This window comes from Dermacentor albipictus, chromosome 6, assembly GCF_038994185.2.
Source record: "Dermacentor albipictus isolate Rhodes 1998 colony chromosome 6, USDA_Dalb.pri_finalv2, whole genome shotgun sequence".
Classification (NCBI taxonomy): domain Eukaryota; kingdom Metazoa; phylum Arthropoda; class Arachnida; order Ixodida; family Ixodidae; genus Dermacentor; species Dermacentor albipictus.
The window spans coordinates 6,454,006-6,472,657 of record NC_091826.1 but is presented as its reverse complement, the minus strand read 5'-3'; the positions used below and the strand labels follow the sequence as shown (position 1 = coordinate 6,472,657).

At 46.3% G+C, this 18,652-nt stretch overlaps 1 protein-coding gene across 1 annotated transcript in view; it reads right to left on the bottom strand.

The window, feature by feature from the left end:
- LOC135901422 (acetyl-coenzyme A synthetase-like) overlaps positions 1–10,053 on the bottom strand; it is a 54,986-nt gene extending 44,933 nt beyond the window's left edge. The window contains exons 1-3 of the mRNA XM_065431206.2: positions 9,576–10,053; positions 5,051–5,142; positions 2,865–2,968 (exon numbers count right to left, since the gene is read on the bottom strand). Coding sequence (XP_065287278.1) covers positions 2,865–2,968; positions 5,051–5,142; positions 9,576–9,919 — 540 coding nt within the window. The 5' untranslated portion in view covers positions 9,920–10,053. The remainder of the gene's footprint in view (positions 1–2,864; positions 2,969–5,050; positions 5,143–9,575) is intronic.
- Between the last annotated feature and the right edge of the window lie 8,599 nt (positions 10,054–18,652).

The window sequence follows — 18,652 nt, the reverse complement described above, 5'->3', positions numbered from 1 at the left end:
TTGCCTGTGCACTGATGACATACTCGATGGGAGAGCATGTAGGTATAGTTGGTAGTACTTATGCATGTGCTACTTCTGATAGAGTTAGCTGCGAGTTCAGCATTGCCCCGTGCTTAGCTTGCTTTCTGTCTTAGTCATCTTACACTGCCCCTTCAAGAAGTCTGAAAAGGTTTCGACATTTATGAAGCAAAACAAAAAGGGCGGACAAGTGCACACTTCGAACACTGGCACTGCATCGGTCCACGTGGTAGAAGTAAAGCTATGTGAACATGCAGAGTTCATTCGAATCACGCTGAAAAAACTAGATTGACATTGTGTTAGTTTGTGACCTTGAAACAGTTTGATGGCACGTTCACACTGAGGAATCCGGCGTTTACAGCAAATGGAATTCTCCTGTCGCCGAAAATCGCGTCATTCACACTTCTTGCGCACCGCGCCACCGGAACGAGATACAGCGCCATCTGCCCCGTAATGTGCTAACCTCCAAGCGAGCGCGGGATGATGTTTGCGCGACTTGCAAATGCGCAGTTGTCTCCGCCCATGTCCAGTTCTTGTGTTCATTTTGCGCATCTCCCCCATTGCTTGGAAAGGCAATGATGAACACTGAGCAAGAAGAGGCGGTACTGCTAGCCCTGTTTGTCGAGCACCTTTCTGGCGAAGCGTGACGCGCAGAAGCATTCGCCGAAGAGACGACGCCGCCGGTGTTGGTGCGTTCGTCCTGCTTTGCAAGAGCGCGCGTAACTTGGTCACGCCACCTTGTCGGGTCGCTTAGACCTTGTGCTTCGCGTGGTACTTGTCAAAAAGGACGGGGCGGTTACGCACCAATTCGATGAGCATTTCCGAGGTCGCGATGCGTACAAGACTGCGATATGACGAGCGCGTCGAGCTTGGCCGCCATCTTTCAAATTGTTGAGACGCGCTCCGATTGGACCACGGCGAGGGAATCCGGCGGCAGCTGCCGCAAAAATCGGTCTGGGAGCGATCGGCGCAGAAGGGGCTATTCCGGCGGATCTCGCCGCCGCCGAACTCGGTTCCGCCGAACTGGGCGCCGCTCCAGACGCCAAATGTCTCAGTGTGAACGGGCCATGAGACTTTGAAACAGTTTGTGACTGCTTCTTCAGCACCTTGTAAATTGTTAGCAGTGTGTAACCTTCACAACAAGAAGCACCAGAAACGCTTGAAATGTCATACTCATCACTGGACCAATTACACCGAATGCACTTCAGACGTGTGACACGTTTAATAGGACAAACTGGCCATTGCTTCAATGACAGGGCTAGATAGCACAATAATGACATTAGAAAAGGATACGGCAGTCGCTTGGCCGAGCACTGCAAAAAGCACGCATGCACACCCATATTTGGTGACAACTTTCTTGAGGAAAGAAAACACAAAAAACAGAACACGAAATAGTTGAAGCATATTTTATAAAGAACGCAGGGGACAAGTGCAAAAAGAAGCGACATTTCTTTCGAGATATCTAGGCACATGAACTGATTGACCATACAATCGTGTGTATGATCTGATTCATTTACAATCTTTTGTGTGTATAATGATGAGTACATGATGTACCTGATGCGCAGAACATAACTAGATTACCATTTGTAATAAATGCCAGTTGGAAGTAGCGCCAGTCCTGTCGTAGGTGTTCCTTCGTCTTTATTATTACCGCGTTTTTATGAAAACTGTCAAGAAGAACCAGCTCGCCCAAACCAAGGTATTGTTAAAACATATGAGTACTATTGCAGAAAGAGAGCTTTGAAGTTGAAGAATGCTCCAAGTATTGAACCTGGGACTAAGTGTAGCAGTCGCTACACCACAGAGCTAATGGTGAAGCTAGCAAATGGAAATGCAAGGCCAAATTAACTGATAACTGTGAAGCTTTCTTTCTGTGAAACATGTATGGGATCCCCTGGTAGCTTCATGACATTCCCAAGTGGATAAACATTTTTACATTCTATACATCCATTTTAACACCAATTAACACTGATTTAACACCAAAATCACACGCCAACATCCTTATCTGGTGTGTCCTATCGCGGTTATGTTTTACTCAGTTGTACTCGGTTACTCAGTGTGTTTAAATTGCACAAAATTACAAGTTATCTAAGTGTAAGTTATTTTGAGGTAACAGTTGTGGGGACGCTCGACTTTCACGCGCCGCCATGATATTGCTTTCCTAGCAAGGTCGTCTGATGCCCCAAGAGCCCCACATTGGGCGACAGATGTGGGGTTTCAAATGTGCTCTTGGGACAAAGGAATGACAACACAGTAGTGCAGACAATCATAAGGGCAGTTATTGCACCTTTTATACACCAATACACCAATCTAACCAGCCGAATTATTACGTACAGAACATGCCGATCAGCACTGACGAACTCACGAAGTTCGACTCACTGCGACAGAATAGCAAGCGATTATTCCGTGAATATGAACAGTGTCGTGTTCGAACGATAGAGTTCATCCATCCCAGTGCCCCACACTGAAGCACTTCTAGGGATGGTCCTGCGAAGCATGTTGGCACACGCTCGAAACATTCGCGCAGCCTGCCGACCCCAAGCCAAAAAGAAACAGGCTACTCCATTTTGCGCCCAAGTAACTCCACAATTAGGTGGCATTAGCAGTGCAACACTCGCGCCCTCTCTCGTACCAATCTGCAACTACACTAACCGCCACCAGCACCCACTAGGCGGGCAAGCTGGATTACAGGAGGTGCGAGATCCATGTGGGGAAAACAGCATCAGGGGATGTGTGAGAGTCGAGCGTCCCCACACTGTATAACCAAAATGAGTTTCTAATACATGTTTTCTGCGAGACATGGACACGATGCCAGCTTTGCGTACAGGCAAAGTAACTGTACGTACCACGACAGAATGAATGACTCCGATTCGGGCACATGCCAGCATGGCAACAACCAACTCGGGGGTCATGGGCATGTACAGGGCGACTGTGTCTTCTTTCTTGAGGCCTGCACAGCGCGATATATGCATATGAAACGTCACAGGCCTGCGACAAGTCACTCGCACCTTCAACAGCGACAGCAAGCTTCATGCTGAAAAGGCAGCTGCATGACTGCCTGCCATGCTCCTAGCAGTGCAACCAAAACCAGAATTTGCAAGCCAGAATTTGCAAGCTAGAGAAAAAATAGGATCTGTGTAAATAAACATGATCCTGTCAGGAAAATTAAAGACTTAGCAATATCTTTGAAGAATTATAAGAAAAATGCAGTACCCTGCCAACATGATTTCTTGGATAAGCCCAAGAGATTGTGGGGGCATATAATCTTGCTTCCAGATAGATCCAGCATACTTCTATTGAGGCAAAGATTTCTAGCATCCAGTTATATTTACTTTAAAGATAGCCTACTACATAGAACTAACTAGTAAGCAAATAAGTTCTGCGGAAACCTACAAAGAGTGAAAGTTTAACTTTAGCAGTGTGTCCAGTGGGGCTGGTTGGTTCATATTTAGAATAAAAACAGGACGAGCGCAACACAGGATGAGATCATCCTGTGTTGCGCTGTTCCTGTTTTTACTCGAAAGTTTAACGATGAAATGGAATGCTGTTGAACACCTAAATGTAAAAGGAAAACTACAAAAGTATTCCTCTGAAAAAAGGCTTTGCATTTGAAGAAAAATTCATTTTAGTCCAGGGATCGAATTTTATTGGAAGCACCACCTTTCTATAGGGCAGTTGTGCGACCAACTTAGCTAATAAGGCCAGCAGGTGGCAGGGTGAGCGCAAAATAATTGACAACTTGAAGCAAAGGAGCAACAAACCACATACTTATCAGTGTTGCACTTTTTTTAATATGCATGACAAGTTTCCTTTTAACTACAGGAAGCTTTGATGTGTTGGCAATAGTCTGGGGGTTTAACTGCACCAGCTTCGGGCATTTCCACAGGCACTGTGGCTTAGAACCATTTTACCACTGCGACTCAGAAACAAGCATTGTGGCACATGGTGGTACAAATAAATTAAAGAGCCGAGTGGTTGATTACCCCATACTGCTAAAGAGTGCAACACATGCCAGACAGCTGCTCATGGAGAGGGTTGGAATGTCACACCTGCCTTACAACAGCCTGAAAATGGTCACAGAATCAAAAGCAGTGCTAGTGGACTGGGTATTCCAAAGGCACCACAAAATTTATTTTACATCTACAAAGTTTCATCATTCTTCTCCTCCATTCTCATCTTGTCGTCTGCGTCTTGCCTCATTCTTGTGCTCAGTTACGCTACTGTATATATGTCATAAGCCTAGTCCATACTAACTAGCCCAATATTCTGTCTTGCCTAGAAACTTCCCTTTGAACAACCCTTGTCTCTCCTAATGACAATCTGCCAAGAGAAGTTTTATTCTCACATGTGCATTATTGCCGACAGGAAGGGTTCACATATAGCATGGGTTCACATATCAATGTTGAAGGCGTAGTGCATAAAGAACAATGGGCAAAACTGTACTGTACTCAGTGACATGCATGCATTTCTATAGTACCAAACCTTGCTTAAATAAGATAAGTATAAAGAAAATAACTGGCTCATCTGCCCAGCAGGTTTTGCACAGGTGTCATTTCACACTGTACATCACTCAGTACTATGTTTGGACGCAGAACATTAATGTGTGTTAATGCATAGTTGATCAGGCACTGTGAAGACGGCTAGATACTTCCGATTTATTCTAAATGCAACATGCCAGTACTGTGATTGAAAGTGGTAATAAACAAATTCGCCACGAAATGCCACCTCTGTGCAAAGTCAGAGAGGGGGTGAGCCAGCAGTCTAGCCGAAAGTGCCTTTTGTGCAAGTTTGTCTTAACTATATATGCAGCACTTGGCATTTTGGGCCCACACTGCTGCTGGAGAGCCCTCCTTGCTACCACGCATGTGCTCACGGTGCCCCCTCTCAGTGCACCGTCTGCGCAAAGTTAGCCGGTATGACAACCACCTGCAGAATACAGAGACACCGTTCGCTATAACGAAAATATCGTCTGTCGAAGGGAGTTTGCACAAATGCAGATGTGTGCCATGCCATGGCCGCGAAATGCCCTCACCTCGGCTCTTGAGCACATTGGCGAACCGGCACACATCATCCAGCAGCTGCTGGTAGGTGACAGTCCTGCAGTCTTCCGGGTCGTTGCCTTCCCTGTGCACACGTACACGTTATGTTGCTTTGTAAATTGGGGTTTGTTTGTATATTGCATTGAAACCATAGCACTGGTAGCACTGGTAGGAAATAATTTTCCCACACACACTGAGCATTTTAACACCTTTATACAGGTAGGTGTATAAAGGGAGCATGGTTGTCCCATGACACACCCTCATGTTTAAGGTGTTTTAAAAAATTTAATTGTGGGTTTTTATGCGCCAGAACCACAATTTGATTATGAGGCAAGCCTCCAGAATATCTTGGACCACCAGGGGTTTTTTAACGTGCACCCAAATCTAAGTACACAGGTGCTTTTGCATTTTGCCCCCATCGAAATGCAGCCACCATGGCAGGGATTCACATTTAAGAGGTAAAATTCATAAAGTTAATATACAAACCCTTTGGTAAAATTGAATAATTTGTGTGGACTGATAAAGTTTTTTTGTTTGCCAACTTTTTGGGGAAAGTAAAAATGATGATAGCTGTGACAGACAACACGAAAAGTGCAATAAAGTTTCACAACTATTGCTGTGACATTCACGTGTCAGATACACCTTTTTTCATTGCACATGTAGCTTGAGCTTGTTATTGTGTGCAATAAATTTTTTTATAGCCCTGACGATAAGGATGTTAGCCACGGAACAACCCAACACCTTTGAAGGCCTAAAATATTTTAGAGTGCTTGTTGGTCGTTTTGGCACAGGAAAAGTTGTTGAGTATTTCGTTACTTGATCGTGATACCGTCAAAATCAATGCTGCCAAGGCAAGCTTGTGTGGAAGCATCAGGGCGTCCCTTTCTCCCACTGAAAGTGGCCACCTTGAAGCTTAATTTCAAGCTTAACTCACAAACAGAGCTTAACATTCCCCGCTCGTGTCCATTTAGAACGCTAGGTGTAAAACAATATACTATGTATATATAGCATCAGCACTGTATCACAAAACTATGGGTATAGGGCATAGGTACAAAGAATATATGTGCGAACTTACTGATTTTATTCCATGTTAGAATTTTGTTTTCTCGTCTATAAAGAGTTATTGTCATTGTTAATGCAACATTTTAGATATGCACTCAGCTGTATTCATTTCTAATGAAACCCGAAACGACAAGGCTGCTACAATGCACTGACATTTTACTGTATGGCAGAAAAACGAGTGCGAAGCATGGAAATCAAAGCATATGGGCCACATGGAAGGAATGCCGGTCGGCCACCGGGTATAGCGCATGCACTTACTTTAGCTGGCAATTAGGATGAGCGAATTCATCTTTCATTGTTTCTTTTTCCCCTAAGTTGTAAAACCGAGTTCGGAACATAAAAAAGAATGCAATGCAAAAAAATATAGAACAGAAGAACGAAAACAAATTACCGTTACAGTAGTTAGAGGAACTAGGAGAAAGTTGGCAGAATCCAGGTGTTTGGTAAATACGTTCAACAATAGGAAAGAATGTGCTGTGCAGGGATGATGAACATGTACACCATGTACCAAAAAAATAAATGCACACTGTTTTGCACAAAGCATATTGTCCCTGCAGTGAACTTCAGATGGATGAAGGGATGAATTAAAAGAAAGCCGTGCATTCTGAATGCACCATAAAGAAGTTCATAAGTGTAAAATCGTGTGTTTAAAAAAAAGTTTAAAACTTGGAAGCACAAATGTAGCCTTTAGGAATTTTTGTTTGGACATTTTATGCTGCTGCAGTGACCAGATGAATAAAGCGGGTGGGGACGTGGATATAACCTATGGCAAAGAAGCGCTCCAACGTGAGGAGTTTGCGACAAACCATCATTATCATCATCATCTCAAGCTATATGGCCTTTGGATTTCACCTAGTGGATTAATTTCAACCCAACCTGCTCTGCAGTAGAATCCACTGAAAAATCGAACGATAACTATTTCGGCACAAATGCAAGCGTGGAATTAAGTTGTAATTCCTGTTATGCAACACCTATTAATTCTACCATGAGCCCTACCTGGGTTTAATAACGTCAAGGAATCCACGTCAAAGACGAAGTATTGTACCACCTGACAAATATGTGTGGCCAACCTGCTTATGGTTAAAGAAAATACATACTAAACAGTTTGCATTCTCATAAAAATGTAGAGTGAAACAGTTTCAGCCGTGTCTGTCAGTGTTCCTTTCTTTTGTGTGTGTTCTTTGGCGCTGCTGTTATGCCTGCAATAAGTGACCAACTCGCCCAAGAACTCGTTTTACTGACAGTTTCAGTCATGTACGAAAAATAAACGGGCAAACCTTCACGGGGAACGAACACAAAAATCTATGAATAGTAGAGACTTGGGCATGCTGGTAGTTCATGCTATATTAAGAAAAGCGCGAGATACAGGTACAGACGAAGAAAGACACACAGCACTGACTTCCAACAACTTAGCAACTCTCAACTTAACAATGATCTATGTAACATTTGTCAGCACTCAAACTTTGCAGCGCTCACGTGCGTTGAAAGGGTGAAAAATAAAAACAGGTATGACAGGAAAGAAAAAGATATTTTTGACGCGTGGGCAGTTGGCGCAAATAATAAACCGCTTTGTCGTTTGACCTTGGTCTGCATCGGTAGCAAGACAGAAACCGATCGAAACGTTTTAGGGCCCCGCACACTAAAGCACGACGCTTCGGCATGATGGAGCTTCCAGCGTCCAAAAAAAGTTCAAAATGGCAATGAAAGAGGCTATGTTGGTGGGTGGTAAAACATTATTCCTGCCATATGTACTTGCCATTACATGCCAAGCGACTTCCGCTACCACCGACAAGCGGGCTTCACAGCACAATTACTTTGTTAGCGGTGAAGCGCACTTCGACATCTGTCGCCGCGCATCGATCGCGCGCTAATTTCGTCGCCTGCATGCCACAGGTCGCTGCACATTCTTTTACAGCGTCCGACAGTCGAGCTTGCAGCGGGCGTCTACAAGACCGACGCGTATACAAGTAGAAATGGGGAAAAAAATTAACGCCGCGAGCGCACTTTAGCCCCGAGCAGCGGCAGCTGCCATATATATGCTACGAACTTAGCGACGGAGCGGCGTAACCTGCCTCTGTGGTTGGGACACAGGTGCAGAGTTACACTACACAGGTGACAGGAAGCGCTGCAGTCATAACATTTTTTTTTCTTTATATCAAAGCTGCTGTTCTTTCCGAGCGTTAACACGTGGACCCATCTGGGACATGTTCAACCAAAGTTCACACACAGGGTGCACATTGAGTAAACGGTAACCACTAAAACTAAAGCTACATTTGCGTCACATCGCTCGATAATACTCTCGTAAGAGTGCAGACGACCAAGATGTACGCAACGACATTGCGATGAGGAGCGGCTTTTGCTCGATTAAATATGATTCATCGAAGGAACGTCAATCCGTCACACAGCCAACACAGGTTTTCAATGCTTCGTTGTAATCATGCATAACCGACTCGCCCACCAGCACGTGCTCAGTGGCTTCTATTTAATTCAGGCGGAAATATAATGCTCCTCACGCCGGTCACTTCAGAGAAAAATCGTGAGATCGTTTCAATAAGACAATGCTCACTCAGTCGCACAATCATCAGGGCGGCATTTTCCCAATTTCTAGCGTGACCACGCATCATCTGGCATTAGACAACGTTTTCATCTACCCACTACGTTTTCCTACGGAATATGGAACAGGTGACATGTCGGCGCATATTTTTATGGCATTGGATTTACTCTACGAGCACCTCGCAGGCTGCAGAGCTGCCCGGCCGATCGTTTCCAAATCAACCTAATCGACGACATGTTCGTGCGGTACCGCAATGGAAAGAAGCAATTGATTGGTCACCGCGAAGGAAACGGCCAATGCATCATTCATATCCACGCGTGGGCCAGAAGACTATAATAAGAAATTCGGCTCAAGGAAATCGATCCCATCACGAGTAGCTCATGCCATCACCATGGCTGTCACAGCCGAAATGATGCGCCGCGTGACATCTGCAGCGATTGTTTCGCAAAGGAAGTGACAGTACTTGCAACAAGCGAAGGCTACGGGTAGCAACGTACGGATGTACGGCGGCGAGCGAGGAGGTTGCATATAGTGGAAATAACAGGAAAGAACGAAACATGGGCGATGCGCTGCCCTCAGTTAGCTGTATACGTGTCCCCATCGTACTACTTTCCTGTAGCGTTTTCCATTAGCACACGTGCGTTCTTTCGCGACGAAACCGTAAGACTACTTTATCGGTTGTGTATTTCCGTGTCAAAGATGCTTCGATTTGTATGCAAGTCGCTCTGCGTTTGACGAAGGCATGCAGCAAGAAAACCGAAAGTATAACGAGCATAACGATCCGAAGTGAACCGCGGGGCTTGGTTTTTCGTATGTGGACGCTGAATCCAAAAGACGCCTTCCAGAGAATTTCGCCGAAACGATGTGCCTGCGCATCCCTGCGGCGGGCGCTGCAGACTCACCAGTAATATGCGACGGTGGCGCCCAGCCCTCGCTCCACATTTCGGTCGAGCAAGTTGTAGGAGATGTTGGTCTTGGCGCCTTCCATCCAGCGGATATACACGGGGCCCTTGCGCACGTCGATGTTGTAGTCGACGAACTTCCCGGATTTCGGCGGGTGCTTCCAGTAGAAGTCCTGCGCTATGGCTTTCCAGAAACCTTCCGGGTCCCGCAAAGACCTCTGGTACATCTCTTGATACTCGACCATGCTTCGGACGTACGCCTTGTCCCGCACACGCGCCGGTGGAGGGTACAGCTCCGCGGTTGCCGTGCCGTTGGCCGTCGGCGAGGGCGTCTCGTTCGTCATCGCGATGACCGTAGGTACTGTGCCTGCAGGCAACGCACGACACACGCTACGACGCTTCGGCCTGCTTCGGCGGAACCGCGACTCTCCGCGACGCGGTGTACTTTTCTTCGCGCCGCCGTTGCGGCCCCTGGCGGCTGATTTGGGAAACTGTTCGACGAATAAACCTTTCAGTTAACTACTACAGTCAATCAAGCCTACTGCACAGCCTATTTATAAAAGCAACATCATCTTGTTCAAATTTTAAAACTTAAGTATTATGGCGTCCCCTATGAACCAAAATAAAAGTTACTTTTTATACTTGCGCGCTTTTTTATTTTGTTTAATTATGACATTGCATTGCTCAGAGAGGGCACTCGCGTTGGTTAGTATTCATGTGTTTGCCGCATGAGCGTGCCAAACCTTTTCGTGAAGTGTCCCAACAAGAGTACTAAGAATGCTAGGAAAACATTAATATGTGGTTTTCCCGTCCGGCGCCGCCATATCGTGTTTCCGCCGAGCGCAGAAGTGCGTCAGCAGAATAAATTTAGCTGTCGTAAATGAAAATTAGGTGTTCCATCTCTCACCCATTCGCAAAAGGATTGAGAAAAAGACGCCGAATATAAAAAGCCAATGGTGCTGCCACGTTCCCAACGAAAAAAGTCAAATGGTACACCATTTTTCGTCTGCTATAGCCCTCCACCTGTAGCTGTCTCTGATGGTTTACAGACGTACACTGACGACAAAATTAACAGACAAGTTGACAGAAATACCGTGGCTCGTGAGCTATGGTTTTTTTTTTTTTCCTAAGGGCGCGTTAAGAAGGTGCACGAAAGTCTCTAATAAATGCTCAACTGCTGTGGGAAACCTATTTCACCAGCAGTAGGTTTTGATGGAAGACGTTGTAATTAAACTTGGGCGACGCGTAAGCATTCCTTTCTCCTTCCTTTCCTTTCGTTTATTTTTGTCCCCAGCCGAGAATGTCTGCTCCTCCTTTCGCCCCGTTCAACACCATGCAAATTCTCTCTCTCTCTCTCTCTCTCTACATATATATATATATATATATATATATATATATATATATATATATATATATATATATATATATATATATATATATATATATATATATATATATATATCCTTTTTGTTAGCACGCAGATAACTCCATGGGGAAGCAGGCAAATAATTTGTCGAGGTCGCTTAAAGCGCTGCGATAAAACGCTCGAGAATTCGAAAAGAAAGAAATGCCATCCAGCCTATTGGACCTGGTGAAATTGATGTCGTCCCTCGCTTCTCGACGAACTTCTACAGGTCCAGCGCTTTATTCTGATGGCGTCAGCTAGCACAATGCTCTTGGCCATTTCCGCTCTCTTTTTCTCATTCTCTCGCCCGTGCAAGGTAATTGAGAGGGGGGCAGATATCCTTCGCATGGCCGCCGTTTAATCATTGACCATGCCCTACAGAGCGTGGATTGCTAAGAATTCGGTCTCATATCCTTCGGCACTCCACCAATACAATTAACTCTATAACACAATCGAACATTTTCTACCTTCTTCTCATTTCTCTCTCTCTCTCTCTCAAACTCTCCAACTATACTTTCTTCCTCTTGTACTTATGCTTATTCGTACGCCTCGATGTATTCTTTTTTTTTTTTCGCGTGCATTCGTTCAGGCAAGTGCAGTGACGCAAGGAAAGGCAGTAAATCAGCTCTGCTGTTGACTTGCAGACGAGACAGACAAATTTGCCATGGAACATAGAGTCGATCTTTATGTATATTGTGCGCAGTTATATTGGCGCATTGCCGTTTCTGCTCACGACTTCCCCCCCAGCCCCCTCTCCCCTTAGTTCTTTTCAAATAAATCATTTCATAGAAGCGGTTAATCGTCTGTGCTCACGTTCACGTTGTGAGTCTGTCCGAACTCTGCAATGCAGTAATATATGTTACTCCAAGTAGCTGTCGTGCCGCAAGGTTCGTAATTGTTGGGCGCAGCTGATTAAAAGATTTTATGTGGACCCTCGCCCATAGGTTAAATATACAATGTAAGCTGCTTTTGTGTTTTCAAATATAGTAAAGCGGTACCAAAAAGTCGCAGTTTCGCCCGAAAGCCGAAGCATCGATTTCGATAGCAAATTAGTGGACAGCTATACGGAGTAAGGATAGCAGTTCTATCGGCAGTATAAACTTGTAAACGTGGGCATGGTAGATAAATTAGCAAGCATGGTGTCACGCGCGCACAAGTAAACATGAACACATCTCACTCGATGACCGCAGAAACTCACTGTCAAAACGCTGGAGTGAGGAAGCGCGGCAGCAGCTGCGAGCGAACTGACCTACGTGCTGCGACTGGCATCAACGCGAACTAAGCCCAAAGACAGCGCTCGGCGGGCTGTTTTCCCTTCGGAGATGGCTTTCAAGATACAGCGACCCGGGCACGACTTCACAATTGCTAGTAAGTACACCGGGGCGTGGCACTTCCGGAGGGGCCAGACGCTTGTGCGTATGCGCGAGCGAGAGTATATAGGCGCGAGAGCAAATAATGGGGGGGGGGGGGGGGGGGCTTTTGCTTTTTGAGTACATGACTCTGCCTAGGCACTACGAAAGAGGTTTTGTAGCGCGTGCCGTATGCGTTTGTCCCTAAGCGTGCCGGCATGGCGGTGTGGGGTCGAGTTCGTTCACGCTCGGACGCTGGCTGCTGGCGCGATAAAATAGGTGAAGCTGCGGGAACTGACGCCCCATTTGGCGACCGCTGTCGGACAGACTGCCTCGCATGTGCGGCGCTCGTGCTAAGTCAATCGTGCCGGATCATAGCTTTGTCGCGCCTTACGGCGATGTACCTTGAAAAGAACATCACAGATGTTTCCGTGGGGGCAGTAGGGACCGTAGCAGAGGCCGGGCCACATATACTGCAAATCTAGAAAGCAACCATGGATGAACACAAGTGGCTGAAAGGCCGCCGGTGATGCTCGACGCCCCTGCAACCGCTATGAGAATACATCGCGCTACCTAACGCCTCTTACGCTAACTAACCTAACCTAACCTAACGTTGACCTAACCAAACGTGGCCGAGACGCAAAGCCAATAATCCTGACGGCGTGACATCAGACAATGGCATTCAACCACGGTTGCTAAGACGCTGTGCGTTGATTTCACTCAAAGGGGACCACTCAAAGATATGCTCCTGAAAACCCGCGGACAGCAGCATATGAAAAGCCTGCCAAGAGTGAAGATACCGCACCAGGAGAGCAGGCCGGGCCTCTAATACGGCCCCATTGCTCCTCCCAAAAGATGATGCGATGCGATAACTTTATTTGGAATCCGGCGATTGAGAGGCCCGGGCCTGGGGCCGCCTAGATGGCCACTGGGAGCTGCTGCTCCTGTGTGGCTTCCTTGGCTCGCTGGACGGCCCAAAGTTGGTCTTGGAGTTCTGAGCTGAGCAGCACGGCCGACCACCGCGCCCGTAGATTTTCTGGGGAGACTGCCATTTTATTTTGATATATTTCACATCCCGACAACATGTGTTGAAGGGTGGCTCTAACAGACTTGCATAGCTTGCACATATCGCTCTCGTATATATCGGGGTAGAAAGTTTTTAGTTGCACGGGACTCGTATAAGTTTCTGTTTGTAGTCGCCTCCAAGTATAAGGGACTCAGCTCTGTTCAGTTTAGTGTGAGGCGGTGGTAGTACTCGCCTCCGATTTTGATAGAATTTGGTAATGTCACTAAATCTTGTTAATATGTCTTTTTCTCTCCAGATTTCCTCCTCCGCGTTCTCCTGACCGATGGAAGTCACTCTTTGCTCAGCTCGGCGAGTAAGACCTCGAGCTTCGCGGTGTGCTACCTCGTTGAGGTTGACTGCGGGAATGTCTGGAGTCGTATGCGCTGGGAACCAGATCAATTGCCTGCCGTTCTTCTCTGCATTGGAGAACTTTGCTTCATTGACTCTGGTGATATGCCATGCCTCAGGAGAGATCCTACCTTTTGCATAATTTCTAATGGCCGCTTGAGAATCGCTAATGATGTACTGAGCATTCGTGGAGACCAATGCTAGTGCAATGGCTACCTCCTCTGCGGTCTCGGAATGTTTGGTATTAACTGATACGCTTGTAAGGGGTTTTTGGTTGTGATCTACGATTACTGCTACATAGCTATTTCTGTCTGGGTATTCAGCCGCGTCTACGAAGGTTGCTCTGTCGTCTGACCCAAAGCTTCGGATAATTTTCTCTGCTCTACTCTTGCGTCTGCCGTCGTTGTAACCTGGATGCATGTTCTTGGGTATATTTGGTACTAGAACTTTGTCACGAATTTCTCTCGTTATCGTCATCTTTTCCCCGTATAGATTGTGATAATTCATTCCTAGTTTGCTTAGTATATGCCGTCCCGTTTTGGTTCTGGTTAGTCGCTCTGCTTGAGATGTTTGTTGTGCTTCTATGAGTTCGTCCAGTGTGTTGTGGAGTCCTAACTTTAGCAAGAGATCCGTGCTCGTACTGATGGGAATCCCTAGCGCTAGTTTGTATGCTTTTTTTATCATGTTGTTAATTTTACGCTTTTCAGCTGCAAACCAATTGTGGAAGGCTGCTATGTATGTGATCTGACTGATTACGAATGATTGTATCAGCCGTATGATACTTTCTTCCTTCATACCTTGGTGCTTGTTAGTAATTCGTTTGATCAGTGATTTTTTTTTTATGGTAGAGCACCGTAAGGGGCAAGAAGGGTTTTATACGGCATGACTGACTCAGCACCAGCGCCGCAAGTGCGAGAAAGCCTGTCCGACGTACCTTCAGACACAGCGATATCACCAAATGGAGCGTCCGTGCCCACTGCCTCGCCGCGCGGGCAGCTAGCGCCGGAGCGCAAACTCGACCCCACTCCGCAATGCCGGCACGCCTAGGCGTGCCGGCATTGCGCATGCAACAACAACAAACGCATACAACACGCGTTAAGAAACATCCTACGTAGTGCCCAAAGTCAGATATTCAAGGAGTAAAAGCCCACATATTTTCTCTTTCAGACCCGCTCTTACTCTTACTTGCCTCCGCAAGTGCCACGCCCCGCTGTACTTACTGTAGCAATTGGAAAAATGCGGCCCGGGCGGGCGCGCGTGGCCGCATCTAAAGTCAAAGGGCGATAACATCGTCTTGGCGTGCCGTTCTCAAGGCGCGCCGCGACGACGCCCTTGGACTTTATGCGGAGCCTCACGGCGACGCCGACGGCAGAAATGCGCCTGGAGTGTCCACACTCGCAATAGGCACGATTCACGTAGCGCAAGATACAGCCTCCTTACGGCGGGCGCCAGCCTTCTTGGCAGTGCGGGCACGAAGGACAATCCTTCGGCCTTACGTAATGCAGACGGAGAGTACTTTGGTGGGCACTACATCCAGAAAGGAAATTTGGACTCAGTTGCTGTTCTGTTGTATACTTGCAACTGAAAGTGCCCGCTTCCAGAAGTGGAGGGGCAAATAGCATACGTTACCCTCCCCCACCCCCCCCCCCCCGTATTTTTAATTAACAGTATAATGGAGGGAGGAAGTGCCCTTTCCCCACCCTCCCCCCTCGATAGATACGCCTACGTTTGCGCAACACGTGAGCGCAGCGTGGAAATGGGTCCGCTTTCGTGCTGCGCAAGTGGGCACAGTTATTTAAACATTTGGTACATTTTCTTTCTATCCTTTCTTCCTTTGCTTTTTTATTTGTTTTCTTTTTTCACATCCTAGTTTGCGCACTGAGCGAGGACTTACGCACGCAGTTACCTCTGTAATTAGGACCGAGGTCGTGGGCTCGACCTTGGCCCCACGCGCGCAGACGATATGATCCACGAGTGCCAAGCGCCATCTTGAAAATGCACTCTAGATGGATATATCTCGAAAAGCATTTCCTCCCTGTTCACCCTTTTATTTAACTCAACGCTGCGCAACTGGCGAAAGTACAGCGTTTCGGATCGACCTCTCCATCCTTCCTTTACAATTTTCAAGACTGCATCTTGGGACTTGCTATAGCTTTCTCTGGCTGTTGCAAATATATGCCGTATTCGCACGTAAATAACGGGGCCACGAATATAAAGCGAGGATTTTCGGTTTCTCAGAAAAATATATAATCTATGTATTACGATTATAAAGTGAAGTGCTGCCGCAAAGGAACAGGAAACGACGCCTAACAGGTGACGCGGGTTTCTGAATTGTCATTGCGAACTGCCGTCGACAAATGAAGTGAAGCGTACGCCTCTATCAATGTGACACTCACCAATGTTATTGGACAAACAGCAGTTGAGAAATTCTGGCGACACAAAAGCCAACACGGCCAATTTTGTCTTTGACGGGTAGCGCGGTGAAGCATGCACCGCGCGACTTGGAACTGCGCTCGCTTGACGCACTGGCACAACGGCGCGGCTACTGCCTTGGTTTCAAGGTTGCGATTAATACGTCGTGATCATTTTGATGCGGAACTAACCGCTTTTTTAAATCAGAAGAACACAGACGGCGCTAAGGGCTCGCCGCTCCTGCGCGAGGCGAATATATCAGCAGGCACGCAGAGAGAACCCGTTCGTGTCACGAAGCGAGGAGCCGCGTGTGTCGAAGCCTGGAATGAAAGCGTTGTAGTTGTGCCAATTGGTGTGTGTTGTCAAGCTGATGAGCACGCTGAAGGAGGGTCACATAACGCAACCCTATGAGAACATCTTGTTGGTAAGGTTGACACTCCCAAGTTTTGTTACTTCCTTTTTTTTTTCGTCCTTGACACGCTTCATTCCACATATATAGCTTGCTTAAGCTGACATTTGTGTGTGCACATATGTGATATGACGGCGCTCGCGTACACTTACTTACGCGTGGAATTACCAGGAAACGACTTCTGTATAACGCGTCGATCGCTGCTGTGGATCGAGGTTCACAAAGATCGAAGACCTGTCAATTTGACCATGTCGTCGGATCAAAACAGTTGTTGCTGTAGCTTCCTTTATATTTCCGAGAACAGCAATTTACGATAGGCAGCGAGGCACTGGAAGTCGTAAGGGAATACATCTGCTTAGGGCAGGTAGTGACTGCGGATCCGGATCATGAGACGGAAATAATCAGAAGAATAAGAATGGGCTGTGGTGCGTTTGGCAGGCATTCTCAGATCATGAACAGCAGGTTGCCATTATCCCTCAAGAGAAAAGTGTATGATAGCTGTGTCTTACCAGTACTCACCTACGGGGCAGAAACCTGGAGGCTTACGAAAAGGGTTCTACTCAAATTGAGGACGACGCAACGAGCTATGGAAAGAAGAATGATAGGTGTAAGGTTAAGGGATAAGAAAAGAGCAGATTGGGTGAGGGAACAAACACGAGTTAATGACATCTTAGTTGAAATCAAGAAAAAGAAATGGGCATGGGCAGGACATGTAATGAGGAGGGAAGATAACCGATGGTCATTAAGGGTTACTGACTGGATTCCAAGGGAAGGGAAGCGTAGCAGGGGGCGGCAGAAAGTTAGGTGGGCGGATGAGATTAAGAAGTTTGCAGGGACATGGCCACAATTAGTACATGACCGGGGTTGTTGGAGAAGTATGGGAGAGGCCTTTGCCCTGCAGTTGGCGTAACCAGGTTGATGATGATTCACACACACACACACACACACACACACACACACACACACACACACACACACACACACACACACACACGCGCGCGCGCGCGCGCGCGCGCATGTGCATATATATATAAAGAACTTGAGTGGTGCTACAAGGTAAACAGAACAAGTATATAATTTCGACAGTTTCGATCGGTGGACCGATCGAAACTGTCGAAATTAAATACTTGTTCTGTTTACCTTGTAGCACCACTCAAGTTCTTTACGTTTGAAAGGTAGCCTGAAGAAACCCTCTTTGCCTACTATATATATATATATATATATATATATATATATATATATATATATATATATATATATATATATATATATATATATATATATATATATATATATATATATATATATATATATATATATATATATATATATATATATATATATATATCTGTACGCATTGCGCGTGCGATGCTCTTGCCAATTGAGCTACCTCAGCGCCGTTTTTCCGATGCACTTTCTCGGGCCCCTCGGTTCCCTTTGACACATTTGACACACAAGCGCAAGGATAGTGGCGAACACGGTCGGTAATCGTCGAAAATCCGATCTGCGGTGCAAGCGCATCGGCTTTTATGCTTGAGCCATCGAGGGTTTCAGAGTAATCGCGTGCCTTCCAGAAAGTACCACACAATTACACAAGGTCCGGTGACAACAGACAGCGGATATATAGAACCATCGATAACATTTGGGAATCTTCCGATACATGCAGGTGCGTCCATCGCTGAGCGATAACATTTGTTAGACGGTGAAACGCGGTCACCCAATAAAGATAAACAAGTACATGTGTCAATATATATATAATCAAATTAATTAATTATCGCGAACGTACAATAGATACAGCGGTGCCTTTGTGTCCAAATTGTTTTGTTATAGCACAGTGCGCGTGTGAGGAAACTCTTATAACGGACTAAAGGTCGCACAATCTGCGCAAAGCATCGTTCTATTACTCTGCCCACGCAATCTAGGAGCACACGTATGTGTACAATTCAGACGATGCTCGTAATTGAGCCGGTATGTGGAAAGCCGCTTGCATGTCGGCTGACGCGCGCGGCGGAAAACGCGCTCAAGGAACTTCCGCCCAAGATTGCCGAGTCGAGCCCTCGTTAGGCTACGAAAACTGCGCCCTCATCA